This window comes from Herpailurus yagouaroundi, unplaced genomic scaffold (assembly GCF_014898765.1).
Source record: "Herpailurus yagouaroundi ecotype Mexico unplaced genomic scaffold, PumYag 67641, whole genome shotgun sequence".
NCBI classification, from domain to species: domain Eukaryota; kingdom Metazoa; phylum Chordata; class Mammalia; order Carnivora; family Felidae; genus Herpailurus; species Herpailurus yagouaroundi.
Window position 1 is genome coordinate 2,924,006 of NW_024420442.1, and position 15,873 is coordinate 2,939,878.

General features: G+C 50.4%; 1 protein-coding gene across 1 annotated transcript; it reads left to right on the top strand.

Moving 5' to 3' along the window:
- Nucleotides 1-596: 596 nt before the first annotated feature.
- Nucleotides 597-3,748, top strand: SLC25A5 (solute carrier family 25 member 5). Its single transcript, XM_040467937.1, has 4 exons — nt 597-788; nt 1,831-2,317; nt 2,535-2,675; nt 3,340-3,748. Exons 1-4 carry the CDS (start codon nt 678-680, stop codon nt 3,495-3,497), a joined length of 897 nt encoding a protein of 298 aa, XP_040323871.1. The 5' UTR covers nt 597-677; the 3' UTR covers nt 3,498-3,748.
- The last annotated feature ends 12,125 nt before the right edge of the window (nt 3,749-15,873 follow it).

Genomic DNA, 15,873 nt, shown 5'->3' on the forward strand with positions numbered 1-15,873 from the left:
ATCTTAAAACCATATCCCAAACAGGACCACTTCTTTCCACCCCCACTGTTCTCATTCTGGTATATGATCCACCAACATCTCTCACCTGGACTATTTCAATGCCTCCTCTTCAAACATTAGTGCTCTGGTTAAAACCCTCCCATGGCTTCTTATTGCATTCAGTTCAAAATCAAAGTCCTTAAAATGGCCTGTGAGCTTCCACACGATCTTGTCACCCATTACCTTTCTGACCTCTTCTCTTACCCCTCTTCTCAGGCCCTGCCTACTCTGTTCCAGCCACACTGGCATCCTTGTTCCTCCTCAAACAAGCCAGGTACTCTAGGGTCTCTGTATTAACTGTTCCCTCTGCCTGTGATATTCTTCCCTCACATATCCACTTGACTTGTTCTTTCACTTCCTTCAAGTCTTTGTTCCATTCTCCCCTTCTCAGGGAAGGCTGTCATGAGCATCCTATTTAAAATGATAACCCATGGGGTGCCTGGTTGTCTCAGTCTGTTAAGTGTCCAACTCTTGATCTCAGCTCAGGCCTTGATCTCAAGGTTGTGAGTTCAAACCCTACATTGGTCTCCATGCTGGGTGTGAAGCCTACTTAAAAAATAAATAAAATAGGCAGTCCCGGAGTCCCAGCCGGTTCCTACCGCAGTCCCGCAGTCGCCCGGCTCCTCTTTCCTTTCAAAATGACAGATGCCGCTGTGTCCTTCGCCAAGGACTTCCTGGCGGGTGGAGTGGCGGCGGCCATCTCCAAGACCGCGGTAGCGCCCATCGAGCGGGTCAAGCTGCTGCTGCAGGTAGGTCCGGGGGTTGGAGAACCCGACCAGGAAGTGGCGGGGGATGGGGGGCGGGGGAGGCGCGGAAAGCCTTGCGCCAGGGATGGAGGGGAGCCAACTCTTCAGGCCGGTCGGGGGAAGTGGCCGCGTGCGGGCTGGGGTGGCCGCAGCGGCCGACCCACAGGCAAACTCGAGGGAGGTGCTTTAGTGACCTGAAGTTGTGGATCTAGGAAGGGGTCGGGGCGGAGGGAGGCGAGGGAGACCAGGGCCTTGGCATCCCGGAGGCGGCGAGCTCGGAGGGGGCTTTCCGGGAGTGGCAGTCTCCCCGGGGCCTGGAGGTCAAGGGCGAAGCCTGGAAGCCGGCGCTGGACGCAGGAACGCGTGGCCGTGGCGAGGGCCTCAAGGTCGCGGCAAGGAGATAACAGCCTTGCGGAGGCCACGCGGCAGGTCGAGGGACCGCGCCGCCCGCGGACGCGCTCTCGCCTCGCCGGGCCGGAAGCCGGCGCCGGGAAGCGCGTGTGACTACTGCGTCCGCCCCCGCGCAGCCGCCGGCGTGTCCCCGCCGCCTGCCTCCTCGCGCCGCGCTCTCCCGCTGCGGCTCTAGAGGGCGCTCCCGGTCGGGCATAGGGGTGGTGGCCCGCGGGTCACCTCTAGGAGAGGAGTGGGGGCGGAGCGGGAGAGGGAAGCAGCCCCGGAGACCTGAGGCGGAGGCCACGGTCACCAAGGTGACCGCGCCCTGCGTAGGACAGGCCCTACCTAATGCCTCCGAACCTGGATCTGAGGTAGTGAGTGACCTTTCTCCCGGGTCTAAAGGGCACGGGTCCACCTGAGGGCGCCCCCTCCCCACCCAAAGGGGTGGAGGCTTAGTGCCTTCTAAGGGTGCCGACCTCCCTTCCGCTGGTGACAACCTCAGGGTTAGGAGGGTCCATCCTGTGTGACCTAGAAGACTAGATTTAGGAAGTAACTAACCTTAAAGCGCCCTCAGTGATCGGGAGGGTGTATTGTCTTCCTTTTTCCCTCCTCCGCGGTTGTAACTCTCCCTGTTGGCCTCCTTGTCTATCAGGTGCAGCACGCCAGCAAGCAAATCACCGCAGATAAGCAATACAAGGGCATCATAGACTGCGTGGTTCGTATCCCCAAGGAGCAGGGAGTCCTGTCCTTCTGGCGCGGTAACCTGGCCAATGTCATCAGATACTTCCCCACCCAGGCCCTCAACTTCGCCTTCAAAGATAAATACAAGCAGATCTTCCTGGGTGGCGTGGACAAGAGAACCCAGTTTTGGCGCTACTTTGCAGGGAATCTGGCCTCGGGTGGCGCCGCTGGGGCCACATCCTTGTGTTTTGTGTATCCTCTGGATTTTGCCCGTACCCGTCTAGCGGCCGATGTGGGCAAAGCCGGAGCGGAAAGGGAATTCCGAGGCCTTGGTGACTGCCTGGTTAAGATCTACAAATCTGATGGGATTAAGGGCCTGTACCAAGGCTTTAATGTGTCTGTGCAGGGCATTATCATCTACCGAGCTGCCTACTTCGGTATCTATGATACCGCAAAGGGTAAGTTCGCTGTGTGCTTTGAAGCTGTGTTCTTTTCATCTAAAAGATCAGTAATGCCACCCTAATTTTCCGGAGCCCGAGATTGTCTGTGATTGCTAGAGGAAGCCGTGGTTGTCTAGTACAAACTGGACACGCGAGGGGCTGGGGGTGGGGTGTAGAAAACAACAAGCCACTAAAACTCTGCTTTCTGGTCAAAGTGTCCCTTTCCTGTTACCAGGCATGCTTCCGGATCCCAAGAACACTCACATCTTCATCAGCTGGATGATCGCACAGTCCGTTACGGCGGTTGCTGGGTTGACTTCCTATCCCTTTGACACTGTTCGTCGCCGAATGATGATGCAGTCGGGGCGCAAAGGAAGTAAGTTCCACTTGAGCAAAAGAGAAAGAGATGCGGGCACGGGACAACATGTGGCCACAAGCTAGCGATGCCTGACTTTACAAATGCAGTCTAGGGGCACCTGGGGGGCTCAGGCAGCTGAGCGTGCGACTCTTGATGCCGGCTCAGGTCATGATCCCAGGGTCGTGGGACAGAGACCTGAGTCAGGCTCCGTGCTAAGCGTGAAGCCTGCTTAAGATTCTCTAAAATGAGGAATGCAGTCTGTTCTGGTCAAGGGATGGGGTTGATTGTATCTGCTTTTGAGCAGGCCCTTTGCATGCCTATGAGTGAAGGCGCTTAAATGGTATTAGAGGTTAAGACCAATAGGTAGTGTACCTATCCCTGTTGTCTTAGTCACGGCATTAATATTTCAGTATCGCCCACACAAGCGTGTAACCCTTGGATATTCCAAAAGTGCGATTAGCTCTTAGAGGTGGGACTGCGAGCAGGGGAGGGACAGAGAGTCCAGAGCAGGCTCTCCACACAGGCAGCTCGGAGCCCGATGTGGGGCTCCAACTCCCGAACTGTGAGATCATGACCTGAGTCCGGACGCTCAACTGACAGAGCCCCCCGGAGGCCCCTGGTTTAGTGTCGTAAGTCTTGGGGAGGACTTTGGCCACCAACTCCATGTCTTTATTCTTTGCAGCCGACATCATGTACACAGGCACGCTTGACTGCTGGAGGAAGATTGCTCGTGACGAAGGGGCCAAAGCTTTTTTCAAGGGGGCGTGGTCCAATGTTCTCAGAGGCATGGGTGGTGCCTTCGTGCTTGTCTTGTATGATGAAATCAAGAAGTTCACATAAGTTATTTCCTAGTTTCTTCCCCTGTGAACAGGCATGTTGTATTATATAACACATCTTGAGCATTCTCGACAGACTGTTGGCTGTCTATTTATCAACGACAACTATTGACTGGTTGAAAATGGGAAGCAATAATATTCATCTGACCAGTTTTCTCTCCAAGCTATTTCCACGATGACGGGACTCAATTCTATTTTTTATTTCAGTCACTCCTGGTAAATAAATTTGAAGAAATAAACACTATCCGAAACATATTTTTCTTTGTGACTTCTCGTACTTTAGGAAATGCTACGTTTGAGCACATGTTCCATGTTTAATTTTTTTTTTTTTCAACGTTTATTTATTTTTGGGACAGAGAGAGACAGAGCATGAACGGGGGAGGGGCAGAGAGAGAGGGAGACGCAGAATCGGAAACAGTCTCCAGGCTCTGAGCCATCAGCCCAGAGCCCGACGCGGGGCTCCAACTCACGGACCGCGAGATCGTGACCTGGCTGAAGTCGGACGCTTAACCGACTGCGCCACCCAGGCGCCCCCACATGTTCCATGTTTAATAAATGCTACAGGATCTCCTGAGATGAGCTTTCTTTTCCAGGCAGTGGCTGGCCATTCACTTCTCAGAGCAGCTTGGTGTGGTGTAACCCATCCATTTTCCCAAGCCAGTAGCAAAATGAAATTCAGGCACACTGTATCCAAACACCACTGGTCCCTTGCCTGTGGATGGTGCTAACTGAATGCACTTTCTCCAAAAAGTACTATGTAGCCATCTTTCCTAATCCTGTGGTTCTTAAGAACCATAAACTTGATTTTTTTTTAAATATTTTGAGAGAGAGCCTGTAAGGGGGGGGAGGGGTGGGCAGAGTGGGCGAGCGGATCCCAAGCAGGCTCCACGTGGGGCCCGATCTCCCAAACCCGTGGGATCATGACCTGAGCCTCAGTCAAGACTGATGCTAAACCAACTGAGCAGTCCAGGCACCCCTGAATTGTTCACTTTAAAATGATCACTGGGGGTGCCCGGATGGGGCCGTCGGTTAAGCGTCTGACTCCCGATCTAGGCTCAGGTCATGATCTCACAGTTTGAGAGTTCAAGCCTGCTTGGGATTCTGCCTCTCCTCTCTGACCCTCTCCCGCTTGTGCACTCTCTCTCAAAACAAACTTAAAAACCTCTTTAATGATTGCTTCTCGTTACACGAATTTAATCTCATTGAAACAAAAAAATCCTAAACTACAATGATTCCAGACTTCCGTTCAGTTGCCTTCCCTCATCCACCTGGCCCAAGCCGTCTCCTTTTAATTGCGTTCAAAGCAGAGGATTAGAGCCGGCAGTTAGTGCGGGGATTGCTGGGCCCTTTAAGATTCTAGAGGGAGCCAGACACCTGCCACGACCTCAAAACTCATTTTATTAAAAAGAAAAAAAAAGGAAATGTAGCATCTGCCACCTTTTGTCAAACATGCTAATAATAAGCCCAGTCAACAGAGGACACATGTTTCTTTTGAATAATCCCTTATTTGGGATCCACATGAGAACGTGTTTACAGTTTGTGCAGCTCTTGGCTAGGCCTCAGAAATCCAGTAGATTTTGCCTGTAACCCAAGACTTGAGCAATAAAGCACCAGGGCTGACCAGCCACATCATTAAGAGTAGAAAGTGACCGGTGATCCACGTGCACGGGTGAAACACCTGAGGGACGTCGCACACCCTGGGGTGTCTAAGTGTAGCTCACACACGGGGTCTGCGGGGGTCACGGAGTAATGCCCTGGGGACCTTAGGGTTTTGTTACATGCCCCCTGGCAAAGCACCAGAATCAGAATATGGCTTAGTTAAGATAAACACGTCGTGGCGTATACAGGTTTCAAAACATCAAGTCCTAACCTTGAATATATATCATTTTTTTTTAAGTTTGTTTATTTTGAGAGCACCAGTAGGGGAGGGGCAGAGAGAGAATCCCAAACGGGCTCCACATTGTCAGCACAGAGCCCGACGCGGGGCTCGAACTCCCAAACCGAGAGATCATGATCTGAGCTGAAGTCAAATGCTTACCCAACAGAGCCACCCAGGTGCCCGTTAAATATATACCTTTAAAAAAAATTTTTTTTAATGCTTATTTATTTTTGAGAGAGAGAGTGAGCACAAACGGCGGGAGGGGGGTAGAGAGAGAGGGAGACAGGACCCAAGCAGGCTCGTACTCAAGAAACGTGAGATCGTGGCCCGAGCCAAAGTTGGACGCTTAACCGACTGAGCCACGCAGGTGCCCCTAAATATATACCATTTTTATATGTCAAAGATATCTCAAAGTTTTCAAAAACCCAAAACTCGGCCGTAGTATCAGAGAAGCCTGGATTCTGCTGTTTGCTTTTGCTGTTAGGGAAGTTAACTTGATTTCTCTAAGCCCTGGTTTTCTCCCTTTATAAAATAGGGGTGATAACGCCTGCCTCAGAAGGTTGTTACAAGGATCAAAGAATTTAGGCGAAGCATCCACCATAGAACATACATAATAACCACTCCATAAGTGGTGACTATGACAATTATTAGGAGACAGTGAAGGTTTCAGGGGCTCCAGAATTGGAAGGACTTGGATTTGAGGGGCTCCTGGCTGGCTCAGTTGGTAGAGCATGTGACTCTTGATCTCAGGATCGCAAGTTCAAGCCCCACCTTGGGCATAGAGCTTACTTAAAATAAATAAGCTACGTTAAAAAAAAAAAAAAAAGTACTTAGATTTGAATCCCAGCTCTGCTGCTTGCTGAGATGTATGGCCTCAGGCAACTCCGTTCTCCCGAGTCTCAGTTTCCTCATCCATAAAATGGGGATATAATAGTGCTAGCCATATTTCCTAGGGGTGTTGTGAGTGAAGATCATGTAACATAGAGCATATAGAACAAATATAGCACCTGGCATCTAGTAAGCATTCCAGTGTGAATTTTTCATAATTAGGCTCCATTTGGTTGAAGGAAGATTTGCCCAAGCAGGGCACAACTTAAGAACGAATTCAGGGGCGCCTGGGTGGCGCAGTCGGTTGAGCGTCCGACTTCAGCCAGGTCACGATCTCGCGGTCCGTGAGTTTGAGCCCCGCGTCGGGCTCTGGGCTGATGGCTCAGAGCCTGGAGCCTGTTTCCGCTTCTGTGTCTGCCTCTCTCTCTGCCCCTCCCCCGTTCATGCTCTGTCTCTCTCTGTCCCCAAAAAAAAAAAATAAACGTTGAAAAAAAAAATTTTAAAAAGAACGAATTCAATCAGGGGCGCCCGGGGTGGCTCAGTTTGGTCGACTGTCCGACTCTTGATTTCGGCTCAGGTCATGATCTCACGATTTGGTGAGTTCGAGCCCTACATCAAGCTCTGTGCTTGACCGTGAGGAGCTGTCTTGGGATTCTCTCTCTCCCTCTCTGTCTGCACCTCCCCTGCTCACGCTGTCTCTGTCTCTCTCAAAAAATAAATAAATAAATAAATAAATAAATAAATAAATAAATATTTAAAGAATGAATTCAATCCACAGACACGTGAAAAGAGGCTCAACATCCCTGGCAGCAGGGAAATGCAAATTAAAACCACAATGAGCTGTCACCTCACACCTGTTAGAATGGCTATTATCAAAAAGACAAGAGATATGAAGCGTCGGCGAGGACGTGGAGAAAAGGGAACCCTCGTGCCCTGTTGGTGGGAACGTAAATTGGCGCAGCCGTTATGGAAACGCCGTATGGAAGTTTCTCAAAACATTGAAAATGGCAATTCCGTGTGATCCAGTAAAGCCACTGCTGGGTGTTTACCCGAGGAAAATGAAAACACCAATTCAAAAAGGTACGTGCACCCTATGTTTATTGTAGCAGCATTGGCAATAGCCAAGATATGGGAGCAGCCTAAGTGCCCATCGATAGATGACTGGATAAAGACGATGTGGTGTATGCGCGGAGTGGAATGTTACTCATCCATAACCAAGAATGAGCTCTTGCCGTTTGCAACAACACGGACGGACCTGAAAGGTATTATGCTAAATGAAATAAATCAGAGAAAGCCAAATACCGTATGATTTCATTTACATGTCGAATCTAAAAAGCAAAACAAGACAAACGAGCCCACAAACACACCCACACAAACGGAAACGGTCTCAAATACAGAGAACAAACTGGTGGTCGCCAGAGGGGAGTGTGGCGGAGGGGATGGGCCAAATAGGCAGGAAGGATTAAGAGACACTAGCTTCCGGGTATACAATAAATAAGTCACAGGGATGAAAGGTACAGCATAAGGAATATAGTCAATAGCATTAATAGATAAACATAAAGAAATGTAAGAAGACTGAATTCAAGCCCACTTTTCTTCTTCTGCAACAGCCTAGAGATATTATATTAGTAGCATTTATATAAAATAAACTTCAGCCGAGGTCTTTTTCAGTTACAGGTTTTGATCCTGGAAGCGGATAAGGGGCTCGCCGCGCACGCCGCAAACCACAATACAAGGGAACCCAACCCCCCTTGATGGTTATTACGATGGATGTGGACTCCCTGATCTGGCAGCTATTAGAATAAACCTGGGACCGGGCATTAATGATCAGAAAGCAAGAAGCGGTACATCCTACAATTGGGCGGCTGACATACACGAGGGGGTGTTGTTGTTGTTGTTGTTCTTTCCATTCTTGTTGCTCAATGATTTTTGAAATTTAATTTAAAGACAAAGTGGTTTTAATCTGTCCAAGCTGTGCAGGATAGTGCTATAGAATTCATTATGTCCATTATGCTCACGCGAACATTGATGGTACACAATCTTAGCAACACCCTAATTTATGCCGTTGTTTTGTTGCTATTCAATGCATAACAGGATTCGTAGAGCCCGATTCCAGGTGAGAGAGCCAGAATACAGGTCAGCTCGCTCACAGCAGCGCTTCCCATTCCGGGGGCTCTTCACTCAGTCACTGGAGGCGGCGTGCGGCGTGTGCTCCGGGCTGCTGGAGAAAGGAAACCAGGAGTGTCTCCCCGCAGGGGCAGTTTTCGTGGATGGTAAGTCATTTACGCTATTATTTTCATATTGAAAGCGACGCAGATATGCTAGCGAGTCTATGGCACAATTGCAATGCATTTTAAAAACATAAGCTGCAAAGAGAGTTCTTGTGATACAGAGCACCCTTTCTCACGCTGGACCCAGACCCCTGGGAGAACGCATTCAGCCCTCCTCTGCCATTATGGGTACTTTGGTAGAAATGTTTTCAAAGTACTGCTGTACCGGGGTGACAGATTTCAAGCGTCAGCGTTACCGCGTTCAATTTCACGTCTCCTGTGAAGTTTGCGAGTTACGGTCTCTCTAATTCCTCTCTGCCCTGCCTCTCCCATCCCCAGTGGCCCTCCTCAAAAGTGACCGTTATGGGCCAGGGTCTGGTGCATCTGTCTCCTCCAGAATTAATGCAGATTGTGAGAGCAGCTGGTCTGTTTTTATCGGAATCATATTCTGACCGCCTGGATTCAAAATATCAGACGGTGGGGAATGCCAGGACTCACAGACGCCATCGAAGGCACGAGCCTTCCGGAAGGGATAGCTCCTGGACTCTGAGCCACTTCCAACCTCAGGGGTTTAGTTTCTGCTGTTGGGTCCCTTTGAGTTTCAGATGTTCTCAGGCTCCGTCATTTTTTTTTTTTTAATTTTTTTTCAACGTTTATTTATTTTTGGGACAGAGAGAGACAGAGCATGAACGGGGGAGGAGCAGAGAGAGAGGGAGACACAGAATCGGAAACAGGCTCCAGGCTCTGAGCCATCAGCCCAGAGCCTGATGCGGGGCTCGAACTCACGGACCGCGGATCGTGACCTGGCTGAAGTCGGACGCTTAACCGACTGCGCCACCCAGGCGCCCCAGGCTCCGTCATTTTTACATAAAGCAGAATCAGTGAAAAGACTGGGGAGCGGTGATTGAATCCTTCCAGAGGACATTTTTCAATGTCTAACACAGAGTCATTTGCAGACCGTGTGGGCGGGTCGGCATTGGCAAGTGAAATCACAAATGTAAAGATTTACATTAATTTCGGGACCAAGAAACTGAGCACCAAAATTACAGCTCGGAGTCTGGGTCAAAGGTGGCCTGATTTACCTCCAAGTAATTAACAACTGTCTTTTCAGCGCCCGATCTCGCGTATAATGCGCATTTTGGTAGGCAGGTGGAGATTTATTTGAACAACAGATATCGGATGCTGCGATTTCTGGACACAAAAAAATGCCTTGTATGCCACTTAAAATGTTTGGAGGAGCTTTCCCATCATTTCAGCCATTATTTGCTTTATGTGCAGGTGAACAAGTTCAGATGCATGGTGCTCTTCTGAGCCAAAGGCTTAAAAGAGCCTTTGGTATCCTGGCAACAAATATAAACAATGTTCAAGTGACAGATTGAGTGGTTGTTTTCACTGGACCCTCTTCAGAGACAAAACTGAGATAAATTAAAAGAGTCTATTAATTCATGCCTTTTCCACGACTGTCAAAGCAGGGGACAGTGGAAGCGAGGTCTTATTCTGATGGCGAACATTCATCCTGGGATTTCATTTCCTTGGGCAACTTTTGCAATGCAGGCAGGAAATTTAGGACTGTGGAGATTAAGCCAAATTTGATCACGGGATGCATTTCACGGACTCTGATGTTTTCACTCCTGACCTGCAGATATAACGTGAAGGGCATATATGAACGTGAAGACATAACCAGAGCAAAGTCTGCTTTGCTGTTGACAGATGGACTTTCCCAGGGCCTCGTGTTGGGGAGTGAAAAGGAAAACTCTTTCTGTCAAAATGAGATTCCAGTGCCCTGCTCAGCCAGGAGCAGAGACATCTCCCGGGCAGAGGCAGAGGCACTGTGACGCTAAGAGCCGTCCCTTGCCCGGGACCCCTTCCCACCCCTGGAAGGCACCATAGCAACGTAGTCCTGTGGTCACGTGGTTTTGTAAAATGTTCACAAGGGAGATATGCTTGTGTATTTTAAAAAGAGGGCTCAAGGGGCACCTGGGTGGCGCAGTCGGTTAAGCGTCCGACTTCAGCCAGGTCACGATCTCACGGTCCGTGAGTTCGAGCCCCGCGTCAGGCTCTGGGCTGATGGCTCAGAGCCTGGAGCCTGCTTCCGATTCTGTGTCTCCCTCTCTCTCTGCCCCTCCCCTGTTCATGCTCTGTCTCTCTCTGTCCCAAAAATAAATTGAAACATTGAAAAAAAAAATTTTTAATAAAAAAAAATAAATAAATAAAAAATAAATAAATAAAAAGAGGGCTCCAAAATCATGCAAGCTGCTGGAACTGGAATAGAGAAAGGAATGTGGGGCTAGGCCTGTACAGCAGGGCAGAGGCCTGACCCAAGTCTGGGACTTTCTTATCACTTGCGCCCCCCCTCCCCCACCATTCCCCATTTTCCCACCCATTTGCTGTCAAACACCAAACTTTCTCACTTGACAACTTTCCAACTTAACGGCTCTGCTCCTCAGTTTCCCCATCTGGCATATGTGAATAACAACAGTGCCCACCCTGTAGGAATAGAGACAAAGAGTTAACGTGTGAAATGCTTAGAACAACGTTTTAAATTCTTTTCATTTTATTCATGGGATTTATCCCTGCCCTCCAGATTTTCTAAAATAGCCTCAAGAAAATGCCACAGGTTCTACAGAAAGTGAATCACACACACACACACACACACACACACACACACACACACACACACACAGAAGATTATAAAGAAAGAAAGGGGGGCGCCTGTGTGGCTCAGTCCACTAAGCCTCCGACTTCAGCTCAGGTCATGATCTCACGGCCCATGGGTTCGAGCCCCGCATCGGGCTCTGTGCTGACAGCTCAGAGCCTGGAGCCCGCTTCGGATTCTGTGTCTCCCTCTCTGTCTGCCCCTAACCCACCGGCATTCTGTCTCTGTCTCTCTCAAAAATAAATCAATATTTTAAAAAAATAAAGAAAAGGACACTCTTGGACTGGACTGAATAGCCGAATAGGAACATATGTTTATAGTGAGAATTCTGACCTCTAGCTCAGAGCACTTAGTTTATTTACAACAACGATCATGAAAGGGAGCAAACGCCAAAAAAATCCGGCCTGCCTCACACCCAGACCCCACCGCACTGCTGGCCCGGTGGGCACCGTGTGATTCCCCAAGGCTGCCTTTTGCTCTGGTAGTAGCTCAGTGAATCCGTGGGGTCCCAGCCTGACTTCCCAACCCTCTGACTTCCCTCCCTAGGGAAAGAAGCTGCTGGAAACACACCTGTTTTCACTTTTGCAATTAAGCTCGGGACTCAGGAGTGGATTTATTATAAAAATCGAGCCTTGCAGTGGGTTTACCTTAGAAGTGAAGGTCAGGGGGCAAAGGTGCTTGGGACCCTGGGTGAAAGCATGCCATTTGCCAGTTAGGATAGGAAGCGGGACATCTGGCCAACTGACATCGTCGTTCTCCGTCAGCTCCATGCTTCTCCGGGTGTCTTGGGTCACATGACACCTCCTCATGGGTTAGTGCCTTGGTCTGTCCACCAGGAAAGCTGGAAATCAACTTTTCTTGTTTAAGTTACAATATCATGTCTTCATTCTTCTTTTTTATTTTTTTTTTATTTTTTTTTTAAGTTTATTTATTTTTGGGACAGAGAGAGACAGAGCATGAACGGGGGAGGGTCAGAGAGAGAGGGAGACGCAGAATCGGAAGCAGGCTCCAGGCTCTGAGCCGTCAGCCCAGAGCCCAACGAGGGGCTCGAACCCACGGACCGCGAGATCGTGACCTGAGCCGAAGTCGGACGCTTAACCGACTGAGCCAGCCAGGCGCCCCTCTTCATTCTTCTACTAGGGGCTGTGGCCCTTGGCAGAAATTCTAGAGCGAGGCAGATCGGATTAAGTGAAGCCTGCTTCTTTGGAGAAAACAACTGCTACCACCAAATAGCGATGTTTCAAAAAGTACAGAATCAATAGCATAGCGATTTTGACCTCTGCTATGCCAGACGTTGTGCTAAGCACTTCACAGGACATAGATGAACACTCTCCTGATCCTGTCAACAGCCCTGAGAGAGAGGAATTATAATTAATTCCATTTCACAGCTGATGAAACTGAGGCTTGGAGAGATCAGGTGTCTGACCCAATAGGAGTTTCAAAGAGAACTTTAAGATGATCCTGTCCAACTTCTTTATTGTGGGTCGTGAAATGTGTTAAAATAGGAAAGCTGGCTAGTTTCAATACCAAAAGACAAAATCCACTTGACAAATATTAAAGAGAAATTGTAATAACTAAAGCACCATTTACAGAATCCATTTTTAGAGGGGGAGTTATTTCCTTTTCAGCCGATTTAAGAATTATTGTTGTAAAAAACAATCACTAGAACCGGGGCGCCTGGGGGGCTCAGTCGGTTGAGCGTCGGACTCTTGGTTTTGGCTCAGGTCATGATCCCAGGGTCGTGGGATCGAGTCCCGTGGGATCTAGCCCCGCATCGGGCTCCTTGCTGAGCGTGGAGCCTGCTTGGGATTCTCTCTCCCTCTGCCCCTCTCCCCTGCTCTCTTTCTCAAAAAATTTTTTTAAATCACTGGAACCTAAAGCTCTAGAGTGAAATTTGACTTGATTCAAGTTTCATTAACTTTCCAGGACAGACCTTCCTTCTAAACAGTTTTTTTTTTTAATTTTTTTTTTCAACGTTTATTTATTTTTGGGACAGAGAGAGACAGAGCATGAACGGGGGAGGGGCAGAGAGAGAGGGAGACACAGAATCGGAAACAGGCTCCAGGCTCCGAGCCATCAGCCCAGAGCCTGACGCGGGGCTCGAACTCCCGGACCGCGAGATCGTGACCTGGCTGAAGTCGGACGCTTAACCGACTGCGCCACCCAGGCGCCCCTAAACAGTTTTTTTTTTAAGTTTTTTTATTTTGAGAGAGTGTGTGCACGCGCGCATGCGTGGGGGAGGGGCAGAGAGATGGAGTGAAAAATTCCCGAGGAGGCTCAGCGCCCCCTACGCGGGGCTGGATCCCGTGAACCAGGCTGAAAACAAGAGTCCCACGGCTGCTCAACTGACTGAGCCCCCCAGGCACCCCAGACCTTCCATCTAAAATGATGGCTCTTAGTAAAGAACGCTGAGCCCCATAAATCGGCATGCCTCGGGGCTGGGATCATTGGGCCCTTGGGTAAGTTTAGCCCAAGCGACTAACACAACCACCTGGCCAGATGGTGCTGGGCGCCCCCTCGCCTGTCCCTGGGGTTGGGTCTCAGCAAAATGCCGAGACTCAGCCGGGCCTTGGTCTGTTGTATTTGATTGCACCTGACCTGGAGAGCCAGTAACGTGCACGTCTTGTTCTGCTACTCTTTCCATGCAGGCTGTGCTGGTCCCCAACCAAGCCACTTGCCCTTCCCTAGTCACGTGGCCCGTCCACTTTCAGGTTGCCGGGCATCTTCGTTGTATTATTACTTCCTCCGCGCCCCCCCCCCCCCCGCCGCGGGCCCCCCCCCCCCTCTTGGTCCGGGACACAGTCCCTTAAGACCCAGCCGAGATCACACCTCCCAGACTCTCTGCCCTCTTCTCTGAACTGCGAGAGTAATCTCTTTACTCCAGCTCGATGAGTGCAGTGCTCTTGTCTGTTTAATTCATGCTTGTATCCCCTGTGTCTAGAACAGTGTGTGGCACACAGTAGGTAGTCAAGAAATCATTGTTAAGTGATTGGCTTATAATGTTTATTTCGTAGGATGGCAGCTATGTGTTTACTCGTCCGTTTCCGTTAGGGGCTGTGTCGTGTCCCTCTTTACATTCCTAACACTGAGCACAGAATCTAACACATAGTGAACGTGTAGGAAATGGGCATTGGAGAGAGAAATGAATGAGAGAATGAATGAATGAATGAATGATATGTGAAGTTCGGTCCTTTGGTTATCAATCGGCATGAATGAATTTTGGCTAGATGCAGCCTCTTGCTCCCTGGGAACAATTCTGCAGTGATAAATTGCACGGGGGCCTTCCTGACTCGCATCTGATGTTTGCCCAGCTCCTGGGCTGACGGGGAGGATTTGGATGCGGCGGGGGTTTGGAAATCCTGCTCTACTGTCCTATTGCCCGTGCTAGACAACTAGAGGGCCAGGGGCTGGGGACACCTCCCTCCCCAAATCTGGGTGAAAACAGGTCCGAGTCCGCATCAAGGGCGCTCCTACCATCCTGTGACTATATGCTGCCCGTTTGATCCTAAGTCCCTAACACAGAGCCCTTCATATGCTAAAGACTTGATGGCTTATCTGACTGTGATGGGGACAATGCCGAACACTGATTGTTACACAAGATGACTCAGGCCACTCCAGGGGAGAGGAACAGGCATGTTATTGGGGCACCTGAGGACGCTGCCATCAGAGCTGTACCGGCTGCACACCCACGTGACATATTAGGGCTGATTAGACCAGACATACATCTGTGCCCAGGCCTGATGTTCCCAGCTCCCAAGACAGCGTGGTCATTGAAAGCGGGAGAGTCGATGTGCCCCTCTTTGACCTGCTCTGGAAGTAAGTGAGTTTGTTCTTTCCCTTCCTCCCCCTCTCCCCCTTGCTCTCTTCCTCCATCTGTCTCTCTGTCTCCTCTCCCTCTCTCTCTCTTTCTGTCTCTCTCTCTCTCGTGGATGGGAAGCCCCTAGGGGTGCCAGGGTCTTGGTCTAGTCGTTTCTTGAGCTCTTGGCTACAGGCCAGGCGCTCTTCTAATTGTGTGCGGATTCTCTCATTTAATCCTTTTAGCGGCTTTATGAGGCGGGCGCTAGGAGGACCATTTCTCAGGTGAGAAAAACTGAGGCACCTGGCAAGCCACATAAAGCACCTGCAGCTGAGAGCCCTGAAAGCGGAGGCCCCGGCTTAGAGAGGGCCGGGAGGCAGCGCAGGTCAGTGCGGGGGGCTGGAAAATGACCAGGGAGAGCCGAGGAAGAGGAGTGGTTCAGTCTGGGCACCATCGGCCTGTCTGGGGACTGCTCACCTCCAGCAGCAGCGGCGTGAGGAGAAGAGGCACTTGAGGGAGTGCTTCATCAAGAGCATGACTCTGCCTCTTTCCGGCTGCCAGACGGCGGGCAAGGTGGTGAGCGCTCGGTGCCTCAGCTTGCTCAGCTGTGAAATGGGGTCAAGAACAGCACCGCGGTGCGGAGTGAGCGTATTCCGGCGTAGAGCTGGGCACGGCGTGTGTGCCCAAGTGGGGAAGGACCGCCGGGGTCGCGCAGAGGCAGGCCAGCCCCGTGTCCGTCTAGAGGCCGGCTTTCTCAAGGGAAACTTTGCAGGGGGCGCTCTCAGCGTGTCGGCTGCGATAGCCTTTGCTGCCAACCCGGGAGTGGCGGAGGGAAATGTCCCCTCCCGCCACGGGTGCAGCTGAGGGCAGGTACCTAGCAGAGAGGAGGGCTGGGCGCGCCCTGGGGTGGGGGTGGGGGGGACAACGGGGTTGTCGTGGGCCTCGTGGCGA